The sequence below is a fragment of the Aspergillus campestris genome (genome assembly GCF_002847485.1).
Source record: "Aspergillus campestris IBT 28561 chromosome Unknown P168scaffold_7, whole genome shotgun sequence".
Lineage (NCBI taxonomy): Eukaryota > Fungi > Ascomycota > Eurotiomycetes > Eurotiales > Aspergillaceae > Aspergillus > Aspergillus campestris.
This window is the reverse complement of record NW_020194342.1, coordinates 1-16,362: the sequence shown is the minus strand read 5'-3', so window position 1 is coordinate 16,362 and position 16,362 is coordinate 1. Positions and strand designations below refer to the sequence as shown.

At 46.0% G+C, this 16,362-nt stretch overlaps 5 protein-coding genes across 5 annotated transcripts; 3 read left to right on the top strand and 2 right to left on the bottom strand.

Annotated features, from left to right (window-relative positions):
• Positions 1 to 18: 18 nt before the first annotated feature.
• P168DRAFT_304817 (uncharacterized protein) lies at positions 19 to 1,880 on the bottom strand. Its single transcript, XM_024838875.1, has 4 exons — positions 1,520 to 1,880; positions 1,358 to 1,459; positions 994 to 1,303; positions 19 to 928 (listed from the first exon to the last, which is right to left on the bottom strand). Exons 1-4 carry the CDS (start codon positions 1,782 to 1,784, stop codon positions 139 to 141), a joined length of 1,467 nt encoding a protein of 488 aa, XP_024692039.1. The 5' UTR covers positions 1,785 to 1,880; the 3' UTR covers positions 19 to 138.
• Positions 1,881 to 3,319: 1,439 nt separating this feature from the next.
• Positions 3,320 to 4,991, bottom strand: P168DRAFT_237967 (FAD-binding domain-containing protein; the record flags this gene model as incomplete). Its single annotated transcript, XM_024833588.1, has 4 exons — positions 3,320 to 3,967; positions 4,016 to 4,407; positions 4,458 to 4,671; positions 4,725 to 4,991. 4 exons carry the CDS (start codon positions 4,989 to 4,991, stop codon positions 3,320 to 3,322), a joined length of 1,521 nt encoding a protein of 506 aa, XP_024692038.1.
• Positions 4,992 to 5,509: 518 nt separating this feature from the next.
• P168DRAFT_318904 (SDR family NAD(P)-dependent oxidoreductase) lies at positions 5,510 to 6,408 on the top strand (the record flags this gene model as incomplete). The annotated part of the gene is made up of 2 exons (XM_024840232.1): positions 5,510 to 6,149; positions 6,197 to 6,408. The coding sequence occupies 2 exons, from the start codon at positions 5,510 to 5,512 to the stop codon at positions 6,406 to 6,408; spliced, it is 852 nt and encodes a 283-aa protein (XP_024692037.1).
• A 1,001-nt stretch (positions 6,409 to 7,409) lies between these two features.
• On the top strand, positions 7,410 to 8,660 carry P168DRAFT_311104 (NAD(P)-binding protein). The gene is made up of 3 exons (XM_024839460.1): positions 7,410 to 7,739; positions 7,791 to 8,146; positions 8,211 to 8,660. The coding sequence occupies exons 1-3, from the start codon at positions 7,497 to 7,499 to the stop codon at positions 8,605 to 8,607; spliced, it is 996 nt and encodes a 331-aa protein (XP_024692036.1). The 5' UTR covers positions 7,410 to 7,496; the 3' UTR covers positions 8,608 to 8,660.
• Positions 8,661 to 11,482: 2,822 nt separating this feature from the next.
• P168DRAFT_269701 (putative NRPS-like enzyme) lies at positions 11,483 to 14,780 on the top strand (the record flags this gene model as incomplete). Its single annotated transcript, XM_024835156.1, has 3 exons — positions 11,483 to 12,233; positions 12,316 to 14,309; positions 14,360 to 14,780. The coding sequence occupies 3 exons, from the start codon at positions 11,483 to 11,485 to the stop codon at positions 14,762 to 14,764; spliced, it is 3,150 nt and encodes a 1,049-aa protein (XP_024692035.1). The 3' UTR covers positions 14,765 to 14,780.
• Positions 14,781 to 16,362: the final 1,582 nt, after the last annotated feature.

Here is a 16,362-nt window from a genome sequence, read left to right as displayed (position 1 = left end):
GGTGAGATCTGCTGTGTACGAGAATCTGGTTGCCTCCTATAATTTTTATTATGAAGGAAATCAGACCTGTTGAGTATAATTCCCTCAGCCAACGCCACCTTGCAAGAGCGGATAGAAACCGAAGGAAATTTTGTTGATCTATATAGGTGATTGTTGTGAAATTCTAGACTGCAACCAGCCAAGCGATAATGACGACGCCGGTGATGAATTGTCCCACGATATTTCTCCATCCCACGAAATAACTCTATCCCATGAACTCTCTCTGCTTCCCAGTCGTACATCCTCCTTTAGTTGACGGGCTGGGGCATCATGCAACGCAGAAATCCAAGGAAACTGACTTTGCTGCTGCTGAATGTCAGCCCAGCTGTCCAGCGCCAGTCTCTCACACGTATCGGTAATTAACAATGATAACCAGCGATTTTCTTTGGGATTTAAAACCGATATCCCACTTATTAAAAGAATCCATAGAAGTAACGGTGCATCAGCGTTTGAAAAATCCGATGCTATGACGCAAACATCTTGCAAGGCGCTTCCCAGACGATCCGAAAGAAGCGGGATGCTAGATCCATCACGGGTGTACTCGGGTAGTAACGTCGTCATGAATGCCAGCATGGCAAGGTATATCACATCGCCATACAGTCCTCCAGACTTGTTGGAGCGTTGCCGCAGAGGCGACACCTCCACGAGACGATAAAGAAGTGATAGAAGTGTCTCGGTATAGTCTAGAGGGTTAAGCTTCGGTCGGTTCCCCCTCTCTGTCTCGTTTAGCAGCCTTGAGAAACTGAACAGATCTAGCATCAGTGGGATCCAAGGTGCGGCTTTGGGGAATTGTCCGCTACTGATGGCGCAGAGGATCGGTTTAACGGGCACCTCGTCGCCGCGAAATAGAGTTTCTGTGCCATTTTGCATTGCCAATTCAATATCAAGTCTGGGATAGTTAGATTATCTAGAAGGGAATGCTAAACAGGCAGCAAAATCAAGCAAGTTACATACCTTAGAGGCTTCATCGCCAACGGCCGATTCTCTTGCATCAGCCTGCCAATTCCACCTCGCAGCTCAATCATGCGATAAAGCCCATGGAGATGTACCAATCCAGTCGCAGGCTGGTGATGTACCTGCTGGTAGATGGCGAGACTAACCACAGCAGCAATGGCACTGTCGGAAACGGAAAACGGACCCGACAGTTTAATGTTGACCAGAGCATACGCCTGAGAAATGTGATGGAGAGTTCTGGATGATACTGCTGCTTTCCGCGCCAAGAAGTCAACGTAAGACGCAGATATAGCCAACGTGCTATGGAAATCTGCATTAATGGTCAATACGAATGCATAGACTGGTTGGCTACAATGTCACTCACATGCTTCATCTGCCAGAATGCAGTTGACCCAGATCGACTTGATAATCTCGAACTTGGTGCAGAACTGCGGCGGGAACAGCGCATCGCTTATGTCAAAAAACCCTAATTTCGTCAGAAACAAGGGACTATGAATAACTACCCTCGAGAATAAAGACAACATACATCGATGCATAAGCGCCATAGACGCTGAGTCCATCTCCTGCGGAAACGAAGTGAGACACAAATCGCCCCAGAGTATCTGTCTTGGCATCTTATACCCGAACTCTGGGGCAGTTAGGAGGTGCCTAAGCGCTGCAACGTTCTTCTCCTTCTTGGTGGAGCGGCGCTGCTTGCCCTTGTTCTTGCCTCGCATGACATGGGAGCGGATGATGCGCCTATCAGAACTTCCTATCCCGCTGGAGCTCTGGTCGATGAACTGCAGCACCATGGTGACAGTGGTGGCTCATGTTATGCCATGGCCATCCAGTTCCTTCTTCCGGTTTCCGGGTTTCGACGCTACCACAGGAGATGATGGAGAGGGGTGTTGGTTGATGATGACGATGATGATAACATGGCGGTCTGCGATCAGCCTCATTATGGACGGAATCTATCCCGATACCCCTGTATCACGTGCTAGAATTGTCAGCTGACTTTATTGCGGCAAAATAGAATTAAACATAGATCATTAAATGGATGAGAAATATCAAGCGAGAAATATTGAATAATTGAGTGAAGGATTTTGGGAAAGTTTTTAGAATATCAAATTATTCACACTTTTCTAAGAAATGTAAGTTAACTATGGGTCACTGAGAACAAGCATCCATATCCATCTTATAGGAACATTAACTATAGGGTACTGTGACTCGAGCAAGGTACGAAAAAGGGATACCATCCCTGGGAGAACTGTACTATTTTGAAAAGAGAGTGGAATAGCGAAAATGATGGGACGGGCCGAGATACGAGCCCCTGAACCGCCCGACCGCGAGGAACACGAACATTCACCACCGCGATTATTGAGACCAAAGCGCTCTACCTGACCACCTACAAACTATGCCCAGGAGTAAGAAATCGATTTCGAGCAAAGCAACGCGCGTTCCCAACGGAATAAAAAGACCCAAGGCAAGCCAGTAGTCCAGCGTGAAGCGGCGCTCTCGGAGTCATCGACGGAGAGCGAGGACCCGGACGCCTCGGAATTGTTACAGGAACTCGGACGACTCAGGAAGGAGATCAGACAGCGAGACGAAGCACACAAGGAAGAACTCCAAAACGTCAAGGCAGAATTCACCGCCCTCAAAGAAGAGTTCGGTACCACCCTTCCAGACGTTCGACACGAGCTACGGTCCCTGACGGATGGAAACGCGACACCGCAATGCCGCCCCGAGACCCTAAATTCTTTAATCCAGAAATCCAGTAGATCTGGATCTGGATCTAACTTTTAGATCTGGATCTGCCCTATTTGGAGGTCTAAACTTGAGATTATCTAGACTTACTAATAAATAAATAAAATATCTCTTTTTACTAATTCCTAATATCTTATAACAGATAATGAATATGCTTTAACTACTAAGAATAGAATATTAAATACTTGAAGAAGCATCTTTAAGCTAGTCTACTAACTAATAATACTTTATAGAAACTGACTATAAGATTTGAAGCTCAGATATTAAATATAGAAGAAAGTACTATATACACTTTAAGAAGACACGGCGTATATCTAAACATGCATGTATTAGTAGATTAGTGATAGTTACTCTCTCGGCTCAGCTGCCGGGCGTTAATGAATTATGTGTGTGTGGATGGGTCACTGATATATATAAGCGCAATGCGGGGTTCTCCCCAATGATCAAGAGGAATATATACAGAGAGCCATTCAACACTTCTAAGTAAAACTCAAGTAAAGAAATCTATACCACACCTCATATGATCAGAATAAGCAAGAAGATATTCTTGTAGGTCGTTTGTTGATCAATAATAGTCTCATGCTTAGGTCCACTTGCTAATATCAAAAGGCACAGCGTGGTACCCATCAAAGAAACCGTGAGGATCATAAGCATTTTTGAGCTTTGTCAGGCGCTCATGACGCCAGTCCTGGTATCCATAAAGAGCCGACAACGGCTCATCATCATGAGCATAGTTCTGGTAGACATGGAGCTTATCATAACCAGAGGTATTAGCGAATCTGTCACGCCAAGCGCGGAAAAAATCGTCAACTTCCTGTCCGACACTGTCATCTTCGTAGACTCCGATCATTTCAATGACGTTTTCAAAGTAGTCGCGGTGGGGGAAGGCAGAGTAGTCGTTGCCGAGCGCCTGCATGCCCTGTACCGGGAACGTCTCGATCATGACGGACGAGCCGTTGGTGGCGGGGTACTTTTGCATAAAGGATTCGAACTCGTTGCCGAACTCAACCCATGTTGCGGGGTCGAGGGTCTTGGCGTTGAGAGCGTACAGATCGTATCGTGGGCCTGAGGCGCAGGACAAAGGGATGAGGCCGAGAACGGACTTTTCGGGGAGTTGTTGCCACTTCAGCATGTGCTCTTGAAGGCTCTGGCTGTAGGGTGAGAAGAGCTTGGTGTACTTTCGGGCTTCTTCCTCGGGGCCGGGGTAGACGATGTTGACGACCATGTTGAGCTACATTGGTTAGGGAGCGTACTCTGAGTAGGACGAAAGTTTACTTACATCGTTGGTGGTGGCATTCAATGAAAGGAAGACAAGAAGAGCCAGTTTATCTTCCAGAGCCGGAGTGGTCAGACTGTTGATAATCTCGGTGACTTGCTTGATTTCGCTCTTGGCGAATGTCATGTCGGCGCTGTAGTGAATGCCTCCATGGGTCGCAGGCCAAGTCTCGTACGTCGACTCAAACACAATGCCATAGTTCTGGCCAGAGCCTCGGATACCCCAAAAGAGATCAGGGTGCTGGGTAGCAGAGGCTTCAATGATGGTACCATTCCACAACGCTAAACGGACACTGCGGAGAGCGTCGCTAGTTAGTCCGTACAGGCCTTGGAGACGACCCAATCCTCCTCCGAGCATAGCACCAGTTGCGCCAACACACGGGCATGATCCAACGGCTGCGACGGTTAGAATGGATATGAAATACTAGTGCTCATCAGGGACGTACTCAGCTCTCTTCCAGCCCCACCCACGGTGTCGATCAAGTCACCGAAATAAGCGCCTGTGCCAACAACGACGGTGCCTTTGTCCTGCACATTGACATAGTTGAAGTTTTCGAGGTTAATCAAGACGGCATCCTGGATGGATTGGAGAGTAGGAGAATATCCATGCCCTCCCGACCTGGCCAGGAACGACATATTCTTGCTCGACATGTATTCGAGCTACAGTTCCTGCGATTAGCCTCTATACTCAACACAGGGGCAAAGTAACTTACACCCAAGGAAAGATCATTTTCGTTTTCAGGGAGAAAGACTTCATCAAACGTTGGCGCCCTGTACGACGACCACCGCTTGGTCTTATTGGCAAATTCCGGCCAAGACTCGCCGTAAACCTGACCATTCAATGCCGAAGGCCACACAGAGCTGTGTGGGGGAGAGGCACTACGCTGATCAAGTCGTCCAACAGTGAACGGGGTACTAGACACAGTCTGAACGGCAGCCAGCAGCGCCGTCACGGCCTGCGGAATAGTAAAACGGACCATTTCTGCAGGAACTAATTTTCAAAGTGAGGTAGAGATAGAACAAGCACTGAGAGTACAGTACAGATATATAACCTTCAATGTGAGATGGTTGCGCGGCTCTTCTAGGTTGCTGAACACTTGAAAGCCACTATGGGTAGTGCTGACAGTGATCCTTCTTGCAGAAATTAGGCTATGGGTGACAGCGATCGAAGCCAATCGATCGTCTCAGCTATAAATAGTCCCTCGATTTTGGACCCTAACGTCCCTGCAAGTGGAGTGCATATGTGATGTGAGGACCTGCATGGGGCACATCAGGCATATGGAATAGCAAGTTTGCCTTACAAGGCTGAAAGGTTCGTGACTCGGGTCCAGTGATGGAGGCGGGACTCGGGTCTGAGATGGCGAGAATAAGCATTTGCGCATCGAGTTGATGTGCGATAAAACTAGAATAATATGAATCTGTCAGTGTCGTAGTCAATCTAGTCAATCTAAGACCCAGATACTATTCTCAGTTAGTTTTTCACATTTATCAAAACGAAATGAGCCCCAGCGCAATGCCACCATCAGCACCATGCGACGGCAAGACGGTAGTTATCACGGGCGCTGCCAACGGCCTAGGCCAAGCAGTAGCCATCGCCTTCGTCGCAGCGGGAGCAGATCGCATCGCTATAATGGACAGCTTCAATTCCAGCTTCTCAGAGACCCTTGAACGAGCTTCCGCGGCCGCTATCGAGGCCGGGAGACCAGCGCCGGAGCTATCTTCTTTACAGCTCGACGTGGGTGATCCCGCTAGTCTCGAGAATGGGGTTAACCAGATCCACTCACGATGGGGACATGTCGATGTTCTGATCAACACGATATCTCAGGTACAACCGTTTGAAACCAGCGATACTGACGCGTGGTGGAAGACTTGGGAGATGAATGTCAAAGAAGCATTGGTGGTCGCGCGCACTTTGCTGCCGCTGCTGTTAAAGGGAACCGACAAGACTATTGTCTATGTCATTCCGCCCAGCTCTTCCCCCCAATCCCCATCTACCTCGCATTATCTGTCCGAGTTAGCAATGATGCGTCTCTCCGAGGATCTGACCCTCGAGCACGGGAACGACGGACTGTTGGCATATTCACTACAGCCTGGCTCTCAGGAAAAACAAACCCAGGAATCAGATTCAGTCAAACGGAGTAAGTAAAACCCCCAAAATCACATTGACCAAACACTGATCAACCAGAAGTGGCCAGCGAAACCTTAGTCTACCTGATCAGCGAACGGCGTGAGTGGCTAGCTGGCAGACACGTCAACTGCAGCGAGGATATGCGGGGAGTTATCTCTCGTAATAATTACTGGGATGCGGATGATTTCCTGGAGCTTGGAACGTCTGTTAATAAGATGCCTGTGGCTTCTGGGAAGACCAGGGGCCGTGTGTCGAGGAGTAGCTACTGATTTTATGGTATCTGGTTTTATGATTGTTCTATGGATAGCTCATGAATCTGCGAATAGTTAATGTATTTGATTTGGTAAATATTGTTTCCCGCTTCGTGTTCTAGGAGATTTGCTTAGGAGATAGCTTCAGAACTCAGAGTCTAAGGCTTTGGGTGAAATCCTTCGATAAAGTGCGGCGCAGTTGCATGACTCAAATTAATAGAATTCTTTATTCTATCGCAAGGCCGGCTGCCCATCTCTTTCAAGGCCACAATTACCCTCTCTATACAAATTGCTTCCCTTCGAATAATTATCGCCACATAAAAAGAATACTCCTAGTGCAAATTTAACACAAGCAGCTATTCAACATGTATTGAAAATGACGTGAGCACATACTGACCCAAACCGCCAAGCCACATCAGATCCCTCGCAATCCCAGTTTCGGTATCTAGTTCCCTCGCCAACGCCGAACCAGAGACCCGAGTCACGCTGCCAAGATGCTCAAAGCCTCAACTCCTCATCAGGGCAAAGCCTGGGTGAGCAAGATCTTCACCCGGCACTGAGCACAGACAGGCACCCGCTGCTGGGCACCTTGCCCAAAAAGGAAACCAATATCTAATTAGCCAGGAAACGGACAAGGCTCCAGAGTCGCTCATCATCCGAGCACGCTAGTCGCTTATCATCCGAGCACGCTAGTCGCTTATCATCCGAGCACGCTAGTCCCAAAACAGATGCCAATATCAGATTGGCTGAGTGGATCCAGCCGGGCCGGAGATATCATGCTCATTGGCTGAGAGTTAAAATTAGCGTATTGAGGTAGATCCACCTGCAAGGGTCGTGTGGGGCTGGTAACGGTGTAAGTGTAACACGTCGGGGCCAAGGAATGGTCTAGGAAATGAGAGGATTAAGGTAGAAATACAACGTAGGATAGCTTATGCTTTGTTTATTTACAATATATAAACTGAATACGCCACCATTCCTTCGAAGGGGATTTGTTCTTTCTGCTTATTACTTGTTTTCACAGCTTATCTATTTTCAGCTGTTTATTTTCTATCCACACCCTCATACTATAAAAGCTAATTCTTGCGGACGCGCAAACAACAGCCAAAATGGTGATGCTTCGATTAGCAGCTGAGCAGTACCGCAAGCTGCCGATTCTGGTAGACCAGAAGACATGTATCGGCAAGACCTACATCATCACAGGCGGCAATTCCGGCCTTGGCCTCGAGACGGCAAAACATCTCGTCGCCGCATCAGCCGAGTGTGTCGTGCTGGCTGTGCGGAATCTCAAGGCGGGAGAAGCAGCCAAGAGTGAAATCGAGAAGACAACTAGCCGAAAGGGCGTTGTTCAGGTATGTTTTCTGCGAAATAATAAGGGTGATGTGCGAGACTGACCCCCCAAGGTACGACACATCGACATGTCGACATACGCGTCGGTGCAGAGTTTTGCGAAAAGCGTATCAGAAGAGATGGACCGGATCGACGGCCTCATCTGCAATGCTGGTATCATGATCGACGCATGGTCGCAGTTCGAGGGCATGGAGTCGAGTATTTTTGTCAACGTGGTCAACACCATCTTCCTGGGTGTTCTCATGATGCCCAAGCTGAAAGAGAGCGCGGCGAAATTCAACATCAAGCCTACTCTTGTCTTTATTGTCAGTGTCCTCGGGTATACGGTCCAGGCTGAGATGGACAAGAGCCGTAACGGTGGTGTTTTTGATGGACTGAATGACCAAAAGCGGGCGAATATGGATGCAAGGTGAGATCTTCTATCTACATTTACATTCCGCCAATCTTCCGGATGTACTACTAACATGTGCTAGATACGCCCTCACCAAGCTAGTGGAAGAGTGCGCCGTACGTCAATTCGCAGCGCTCTGCCCCGTCGAGCGCACAGGCGTAGTGATCACCATGGTCGCGCCCGGTCTCTGCAGCACAGGACTAGGCCGCGACGCCCGAACCTTCACCAAGATCATGCACGAGACAATCAAGGCGATGATGGCGCGATCTGCCGAAGTGGGCAGCCGAACCTTCCTGCACGGACTGGTCGTCGGTGAAGAAGGTCACGGTAAATTACTGTCTGGGTGCAAGATTAAGGAGTTCTGGGTGCCGACGTGGCTTACTGATCGCGAGGGCCAGAAACTGCAGAAGGATATTTGGGAGGAGCTGGTTGAGATGTTGGAGTCTGTACAGCCTGGTTGTATCGAGCAGTGCAAGTAGAGAACCTCGTTTTGCGTAATTAGTTTTAGTTTTTAAGTTGCGGACCGTTAGTTAATACCATCTTGTTAGACTATCTATTCATTACTATGGAATGTGGGAAATTGTTCCGGCCAGTTACATCAACTTAAGATCTTATCTAGCTTCTTTAATCACACAATGATAGTATTGTTTAAATAGAAATAATTGCTCTTTTTTGAATTTCCTAAGTGCCTCATTCAGCCAAGATGATAGTTTACTTAGTACCACCAAGCCCCTCAATCAGGCCCCTCACTGTCGTCTGAAGCTTTCAGAAGATGATATGGATAATATTATTTCTTGGTTTAGCTCTTCAAAGGAGATGCGCCGTATGCCATATGATAAAGTTATAAAAAGCCTTGATTGTACTCTCTATAGAAGGCTATGGGTCGCTGCTTGTCAGAGCTAATCGCTGGTCTCCTGAATATGAGGCCAATATGCCGGGCTATATACATTGTGCAGTGGCTTGCTTATGCACGCTTAGGTGATCCTCCGAGCCCAACAGCGAGTGTCTGTGATCATCTAATCCATAGCTACAATGATACCGCTGATCGTCGAGGCCGCTCTATGTAGTAATCAAGATGTTGAGTAAATCCTACCTTAGTATTGAATAGCGTTTTCATCCGGGGTGACCAGAGTACACTGTTTCTCACGGCCATCTCCAGCCAGGCCTAAACAATTTCGGCCAATTTGCCCACATGATTGGCTGCGCACCTGGCGCAGACGCTGCAGAGAGGGGCTATTCCTGGACGGTTTGCACTGTTCACTGGACAATTGCGGGGCCCATCGGGACTCACAATAATTTTATTTGATTGAGTGAGATGGTGTTCCTTCTGTATAATCAGGAATAGGCATGGAGTAGGGTTTCTATTATTATCATTATCCTTGTTACCCCTAATATGAATAGCGAGGCTGAGCAAGGCTGCAAGACATATGGCCTCAGCCTGGAGGATGTGATTATGATTGTTCGAGCGTGTTCGAGGGAAATTTTGCTGCAATGATTTGCTTAGGCCGCCAGCCTGTAGCTGACGGGAGGTAATATATAACCAACCTGGTCTGCACGGGTGAGATGATATCTAGTTCATTAACACCTTTACTACTTCTGATTAATATTTCACGACTGTCTTATAGACGGAGATTATTTTATATCTAGAGATGCCTCCTACTCGAGAAAGACGGTGGTGGACGAGTGAGGAAGATGACCTGCTCAGGAATGCAGTACAAGCACAATGTACCTAACCACCCCAGCCTCATGGTAGATACAATGCAATGATCAAGCTAACCAGTTGACACAGTATGCAGAGACGGCGGCGTCGTACCAAACTGGAACGATATTTCCTCATCATTAATTGGCCGTACCAACAAAGACTGCCGCAAGCGATGGTCAAAGGTGCAAGAGGATATTCAAAAAGGTGTATGGACACGAGATGAGGATGAGAGATTACAACATGCGGTGCAGCAGCTGGGGTTCAAGTATGTTATGACACTTCTGTGGGTGCTTGACTTTGCTGATTGTGTAGATGGTCTCGCGTGGCTACCATGGTGCGGAGTCGTAATGCGGACCGTAAGTTATACCGAATCGATTTAATTCAATGTACACTGACATGAGATGACAGAGTGTGCAAAACGCTGGCAACACGTTCTAAGACCCGACCTGAAGCACACGGAGTGGACGCCCGAAGAAGACGAGAAACTGTTAGCGGCTATCAAAACGTACGGCAACAACTGGAAGCAGATTAGTGTGTCTGTGTTGCCGGATCGTTCGAACCACGACATACGGAACCGGTGAGTCATCTTATTCATATCCAAAGAGCGCAAGCTGATCTCCTCTAGGAGCCTCCTTCTTGGCCGTAGAAGCCGGAGTAGAACCAACACCGGAGAACCCGCGCAACTACAGACGCCCATCTCAAATGACGAGATATTATGCGGAGATGAGAACGAAGACAGCCGTGATAGTAGTAGTAGCTCTGAGGGCGAAGGCGAATATATCGACAACCAAGATATCCTAGCTCTCCCGGATCTCGGTTTTGGGTCGTCACCCAGTATCACTGGCTTTCAACACTTTACCCCATTGACACCAGGTAGCGCTGGTAATATATTTGACCAGAGCTGGCTTGGACAATCAGAAAAAATGCAGCAGCAGGGACCAATGATGCCAGATAATGAGTGGCTTTCGCCCTGCAATCCGTTCGAGGGGGCATCAACTACGCCTGGTTCCGAGTTTCCGTGGTGGGACAACGCTGCAAATCAACACTATTTTCCTAGCGTGGTGCAGCCTAATACTAGAATACCAGGAAAAGCAGAGGACAGAAATGCTATGGACCGACTACATAATATCGACATTCACGGAATACATGGTGGCGATAATATCTTGGAGAAGCAGAAAGGAAGCGTCACCCTGACCTTGGATCAAGTAGATCCGAGTGTGGCCCATAGGATTATGGGCAGTATGCTGAAACACAGTGCTGGTCTCAAGGTTCAGTATATTATTAACAACAAATAAATGTTCACTAGATGATGATAGAAATGTCTGTATACATAAACGCATTAGATGAAAACTATACCATAACTACTATAAAATGAGGACATTCTTAGTAATTACGTAGTAGTGAATCTCAGAGCAGCAACTCGACCGGAGGAATTCCACCCAGTTCAAAATCTGACCATGAGGCACCAATGCTGACAGCCACTAGTGCCTCAATGTAGCACTGGAACTGGATCCTTGTTGCTGTTAGCAGCATGATCACTCACCGGACCCGAGTCAGGCCTCCTTATCGGAATATAATCAACGAGAGAGTATTATTACAGCCACAGACGGCTCTATCTAGCAACCTGCCTCCATTCATCAACCCATCACACAATGTCTATCTTCATCTCACCCAAGATCAGCCTAGATGCCATCGACACTAGCATCTGTACACTCCCAGATCTAGTCGATTTCCACGCCAAACACAATCCACAGCATCTATTCTGCATTCAAACAACACGAGATCACACCTTCGTATCAGTGAGCTATGAAAATCTACAACATGCCATCGTGCGCTGCCAGGCCAGACTCAGAGAGGAATATGGCCTTCATGCCCCTACAGTTGATGCAGATGGAAAATTAAAAAAATGCGCTCCGGTTGCTGTGTTGATGGAGAGCCATATCGGGCTGGTCATCTATGTACTGGCTTGCATGGGAATGGGCGTGCCGGTTATGCTTCTCTCGGCAAGGTTGAGTTCGGTTGCTGTGCGTCATTTGCTGCAAGAGACGGGTGCGGAGCTTGTTGTGGCTTCTCTGAGGTTACAGGGGCTCGCCTCTGAAGCCATATCTCCCTCAGAGGGGGGAACTGGAGCAACTATTCGTGTGGCAGATGAGTGGGAAGCACTTCTTCTTAAGGACACTACAGACCAAGGCCAATCCATGTGTGCTGCTGCGCATGCAGGCCATTTTGCGTCTGAAGAGGATCGCCAAGTTGTCATCCTCCATTCGTCTGGGACATCAGGACTCCCAAAGCCAATACCCTGCTCACACAGATATTTCCTGGGCTATGCGACATGTCATAGCTTTACTTTAGACGCTGAGGCACGCGGTCTGACCTTCTCGACACTGCCACTATTTCACGTTAGTTTCGACATGTGGTATTGAACATTGAATCTCGCTAACCATTCAACAGGGCTTTGGCTTCGTGGCAGTCTGTCTCTCGCTAGGGGCCGGAAAGACTGTGTGCATTCCGCCTCCGTCAATGGTTCCAAATGGAGCATCAGTTCTCGATCTCCTCCAACTGTCCGGTGCGAGCTCACTGTTAACTGTACCTTCCATGTTGGAGGAAATCGAAAGTCTACCAAACAATAAGGTGCATGAAGCTCTCGCTCAACTTGACTTTGTCGGCTTCGGGGGCGGCATGCCAAAAGAATCAGTTGGACAGAGACTAGGAACTGCCGGCGTCAGACTGATCGGCCAGTACGGCGCCACCGAGACAGGTCCAATGACACCATTCTTCACCCCGGGCGAGGGACACAATTGGCGAAGATTGCGATTGCGAAATGACATTCTCGGACCGCTTCAAGTCAGACTGGGTCGTGTTGACGCCGAAGTCCACTTCGCGTATAGGCTGAGCATGGTGCCGTTTGGCTGGAACCAGCGTTTCGAGCTGCAGGATCTCATCGTCACCGACACCGAGTACATTCCTGGGAGTGACATGTCACAGTTGGAATTTTCCATTGCTGGACGGACTGACGACCTGATATGCCTCGCGACAGGGGAGAAAGTTCGGCCGACGATTCTGGAGTCTCTGCTGAGACAGCAAGATGGGGTGAAAAACGCAACGGCATACGGGGAAGGTCAGTTCGAATTGGGCGTGATTATCGAGGCTGCTCATGAGCTCGATGTCAACGAGGTGGAGCATTTCAAGGCATCTATTTGGCCTGCGATTGAGGAGGCTGGTCGGCAGATGGATGCACATGCCAAAATCACCTCGCCGGCTGCTGTGTTAGTCGTGTCTCCAGGGCATCTTCCGATTTCAGACAAGGGAACTATCTTGCGGAAGGCAGTTGCGACGAAATACGCAGATGAGATAGCTGCTGTATACCGCAATCTGGAGGTGGCTGTCGCACCAGCACTAGATCTGTCGCTGCCATTAGCCAGCATCAGGGCTCTTGTGGCAGAAAGCACGGCGTGGCCAGTCTATGACGAGGATTGGCGAGACGAGGGCGACTTCTTTGCGCGAGGTATGGACAGTCTACAGGCAACGAAGCTGCGCAGATTGTTGAAAGGCTCGGTACGGGCAACACACTCTGCCTTTGGCTCGGAGTCCGGAAATCTTCTGCCAGTGGCCAATATTGCTGACGACTTTGTGTACCGCTATCCATCGATTGCCAGCCTCGTAGATGCACTTTTCCCCAAGAAAGCTACAACTAACGGAGTACTCACCGAGACCCAGCTATTTGACCAATTAGTCGATCAATATACCGTTCGAAAAGGCGACACACGAGACAAAGCCGTGGTGCTCACCGGCGCCACAGGTAGCTTGGGATCTTTCTTTCTTGGCCAGCTCCTTGCCGACTACTCCGTCAGTCGTATCATCTGTCTGAACAGATCTGGCAAAGGAGACGCACTGCAAGCTCAGAAACGCGCCCTCAGCTCTCGAAATATTTCATTTAGTGATGATTCCTGGGCCAAGGTCGACGTACATCAGACAAACACAGCAGCCCAATGGCTCGGACTGAACAAGGAAGACTACGAGAGTCTGGCAACGCAGACGACGCATATCGTGCACATGGCGTGGCCAATGAACTTTAAGATGGGCCTTGGGTCTTACGATGCCTCGTTCAAGACTCTGTGGAACCTGGTGGAGTTAGCGCGTACAGCTCGCTTTTATTATCCTACACGGAAGCCGAGATTGCTATTCATATCATCCATCTCGACGGTCGGCAATTATCCATCTCTCTCTGGGCAAAGGATAGTTCCTGAGATTATTCCTGATCACCCGGCTTCAACACTGGATCTAGGATACGCCAAGGCCAAGCTCGTATGTGAAAAGATGATTCAACGTGCAGCAAGTGATTATCCCGAGCTCGAAGCCGGAGTGGTCCGAGTCGGCCAGATAGCTGGAGCCAGAGGTGGTTACTGGAATCCCAACGAGCATTTCGTCGCCGTCTGCGCTTCCTCTAAGAAGCTGGGTAAATTCCCTGATCTACACGGCGTAAGTCCTCTATCCATACCTATCTTTACTTTCCTCACTAACATGCCCAGACATTAGCCTGGCTCCCCGTCGATTCCGCATCTCAGGCCCTCAGCGAGATTCTCTTCCACGAACAACCGCTGCAATTAGTTTACCATCTCGAGAACGCAATTCGACAGGGCTGGGAACATGTTGTCCCCCTGCTCTGCGAAGAATTGCAAATCCCGCACTCGTCTATTATCCCGCACAGCGAATGGTTAGATCATGTTGCGTCTGCACCGGGACCAGAGAATCCTGCTGTTAATCTGATTGATTTTCTTCGAAGCGACTTTTTGAAAATGTCCTGCGGGTCTGTTATTCTCAATACGAGTGTCTCGCGTGGTGCTAGTCGGACGATGGCGTGCATGGATCCGGTGGGAGATGATACTGTACGGGCGTATGTGAATTACTGGAGAAGCATCAGCCTGTTTAAGTAGCTGTGTACACAACTACAAAGAACTTGGAGATTTTCAAAGCTTCTTATATGCAATTCAATTGGTGATTTAAGAACTCATCTGTATATTGACTCTTTTAAACATATCACAAGCTCATATAGGTTCATCCGGCGTACTCGAGAATTGAATACAAACATGGTTTGAAAGGGAATCTAATCGGCATATTCCAGGTAATTATACCATCTATAAACATGATTTTATGTTTAATAATTTATATTACTAGATAGCACTGACTTTATCCAATGGCGGTAATACCCATGCAGTGCATTAGAATTAATTTTAGCGTATTTTGAGCCGGGTCATGGGTGTATTAGAATTAATTATTTACTTTTAATTCCATTCTATATAAATATTATCTTGATTCTATTCAAATTTTAATATATTATATTTTTACTACTAGATTATAAGTAGAGTGGGTAATAGCCAGGTCAGGCCAGGTTAAGGACCCTTACCTTAACCTGATTATTATACCTTAATCATAACCTGACTATTAACTACTAGTCAGGTTAAGATATAGTCTAATAGGCATATTCCAGGTAATAGTACCACCTATAAACATAGTTTAAAGATTTATAATTTATATTATCTGATAACACTGTCTCTTCTTAAATAAGAATATATTTTTCTAGAATTTTACTAGTACTATAATAACTACTAGAATATATTAAAATTATTAGACTAGAGATAGGCCTAATAAAAGATATTTTATAAAATTCTTAATTTAATTAATTTAAATTATATAAAATTCTAGAATAAAAAGTTATAAAATTCTTATATTTCCTGTTTCTTCTTTAACTTATAAAGTAAATCTAGTCTTAAATTATAATAATCTAGTTATTTCTTCTTAATAATCTAGTATTCTACTAATTTTAACTATTTTTTATAGATTTTTATAGCTAGTTAAAGTTATTAATCTAAAGAATAATTAGAATCTTATATATAAAAAATAAGAGATATATTACTAATAATTATTATTATTATTATTTAAGTTATTTACTTTAATTAAACTCTTATTTTAATTAGACTAGTTACTTTTATAATTTTTTATATATAAATATTACTTTTTTTCTTATTTAAATTATATAAGTAAGAAACTTTAATACTATTATTTTTTTCTTTAAATTAGATATTCTCTTATATTATAAAATTCTTTATATTATTTAAGTATCTTTTTATTCTCTTTTTTTCTTACTCTAAATCTTATTATAAGTAAATTATTATATATTACTTATTATAAATAATAATTATTAATATTAAGAAGAATTAAAAGTAAATATTATTAAGATAATTATTTCTTTACTTATTAATAAATATTTTTATAATAATAATAAGATATAAAAAGATAAGTATAATATAATTTAAGATAAATTACTTAAAGTCTTTTCTTAATAATTTTTATAATTTATTTTACTTAATAAATATTTATTAATTAAATATTAATTTATTATCTATTTATAAGAATATTCTATATTTATTTTTATTAAGTTATCTATTAGGGTATTAGGGGGTCAGGGTCATTAGGGTCATTAGGGTCATTAGGGTCAGGTCATTAGGGTCATTAGGGTCATTAGGGTCATTAG

Coding starts and splice junctions, on each gene's coding strand:
- P168DRAFT_304817 (XM_024838875.1), bottom strand. CDS start 1,784: ATGGTGCTGCAGTTCATCGACCAGAGCTCCAGCGGGATAGGAAGTTCT. Junction 1,304..1,357: donor CATTCTGGCAGATGAAGCAT/GTGAGTGACATT, acceptor CCATTAATGCAG/ATTTCCATAGCACGTTGGCT. Junction 929..993: donor TTGGCGATGAAGCCTCTAAG/GTATGTAACTTG, acceptor TAACTATCCCAG/ACTTGATATTGAATTGGCAA.
- P168DRAFT_311104 (XM_024839460.1), top strand. CDS start 7,497: ATGGTGATGCTTCGATTAGCAGCTGAGCAGTACCGCAAGCTGCCGATT. Junction 7,740..7,790: donor GCCGAAAGGGCGTTGTTCAG/GTATGTTTTCTG, acceptor TGACCCCCCAAG/GTACGACACATCGACATGTC. Junction 8,147..8,210: donor CGGGCGAATATGGATGCAAG/GTGAGATCTTCT, acceptor AACATGTGCTAG/ATACGCCCTCACCAAGCTAG.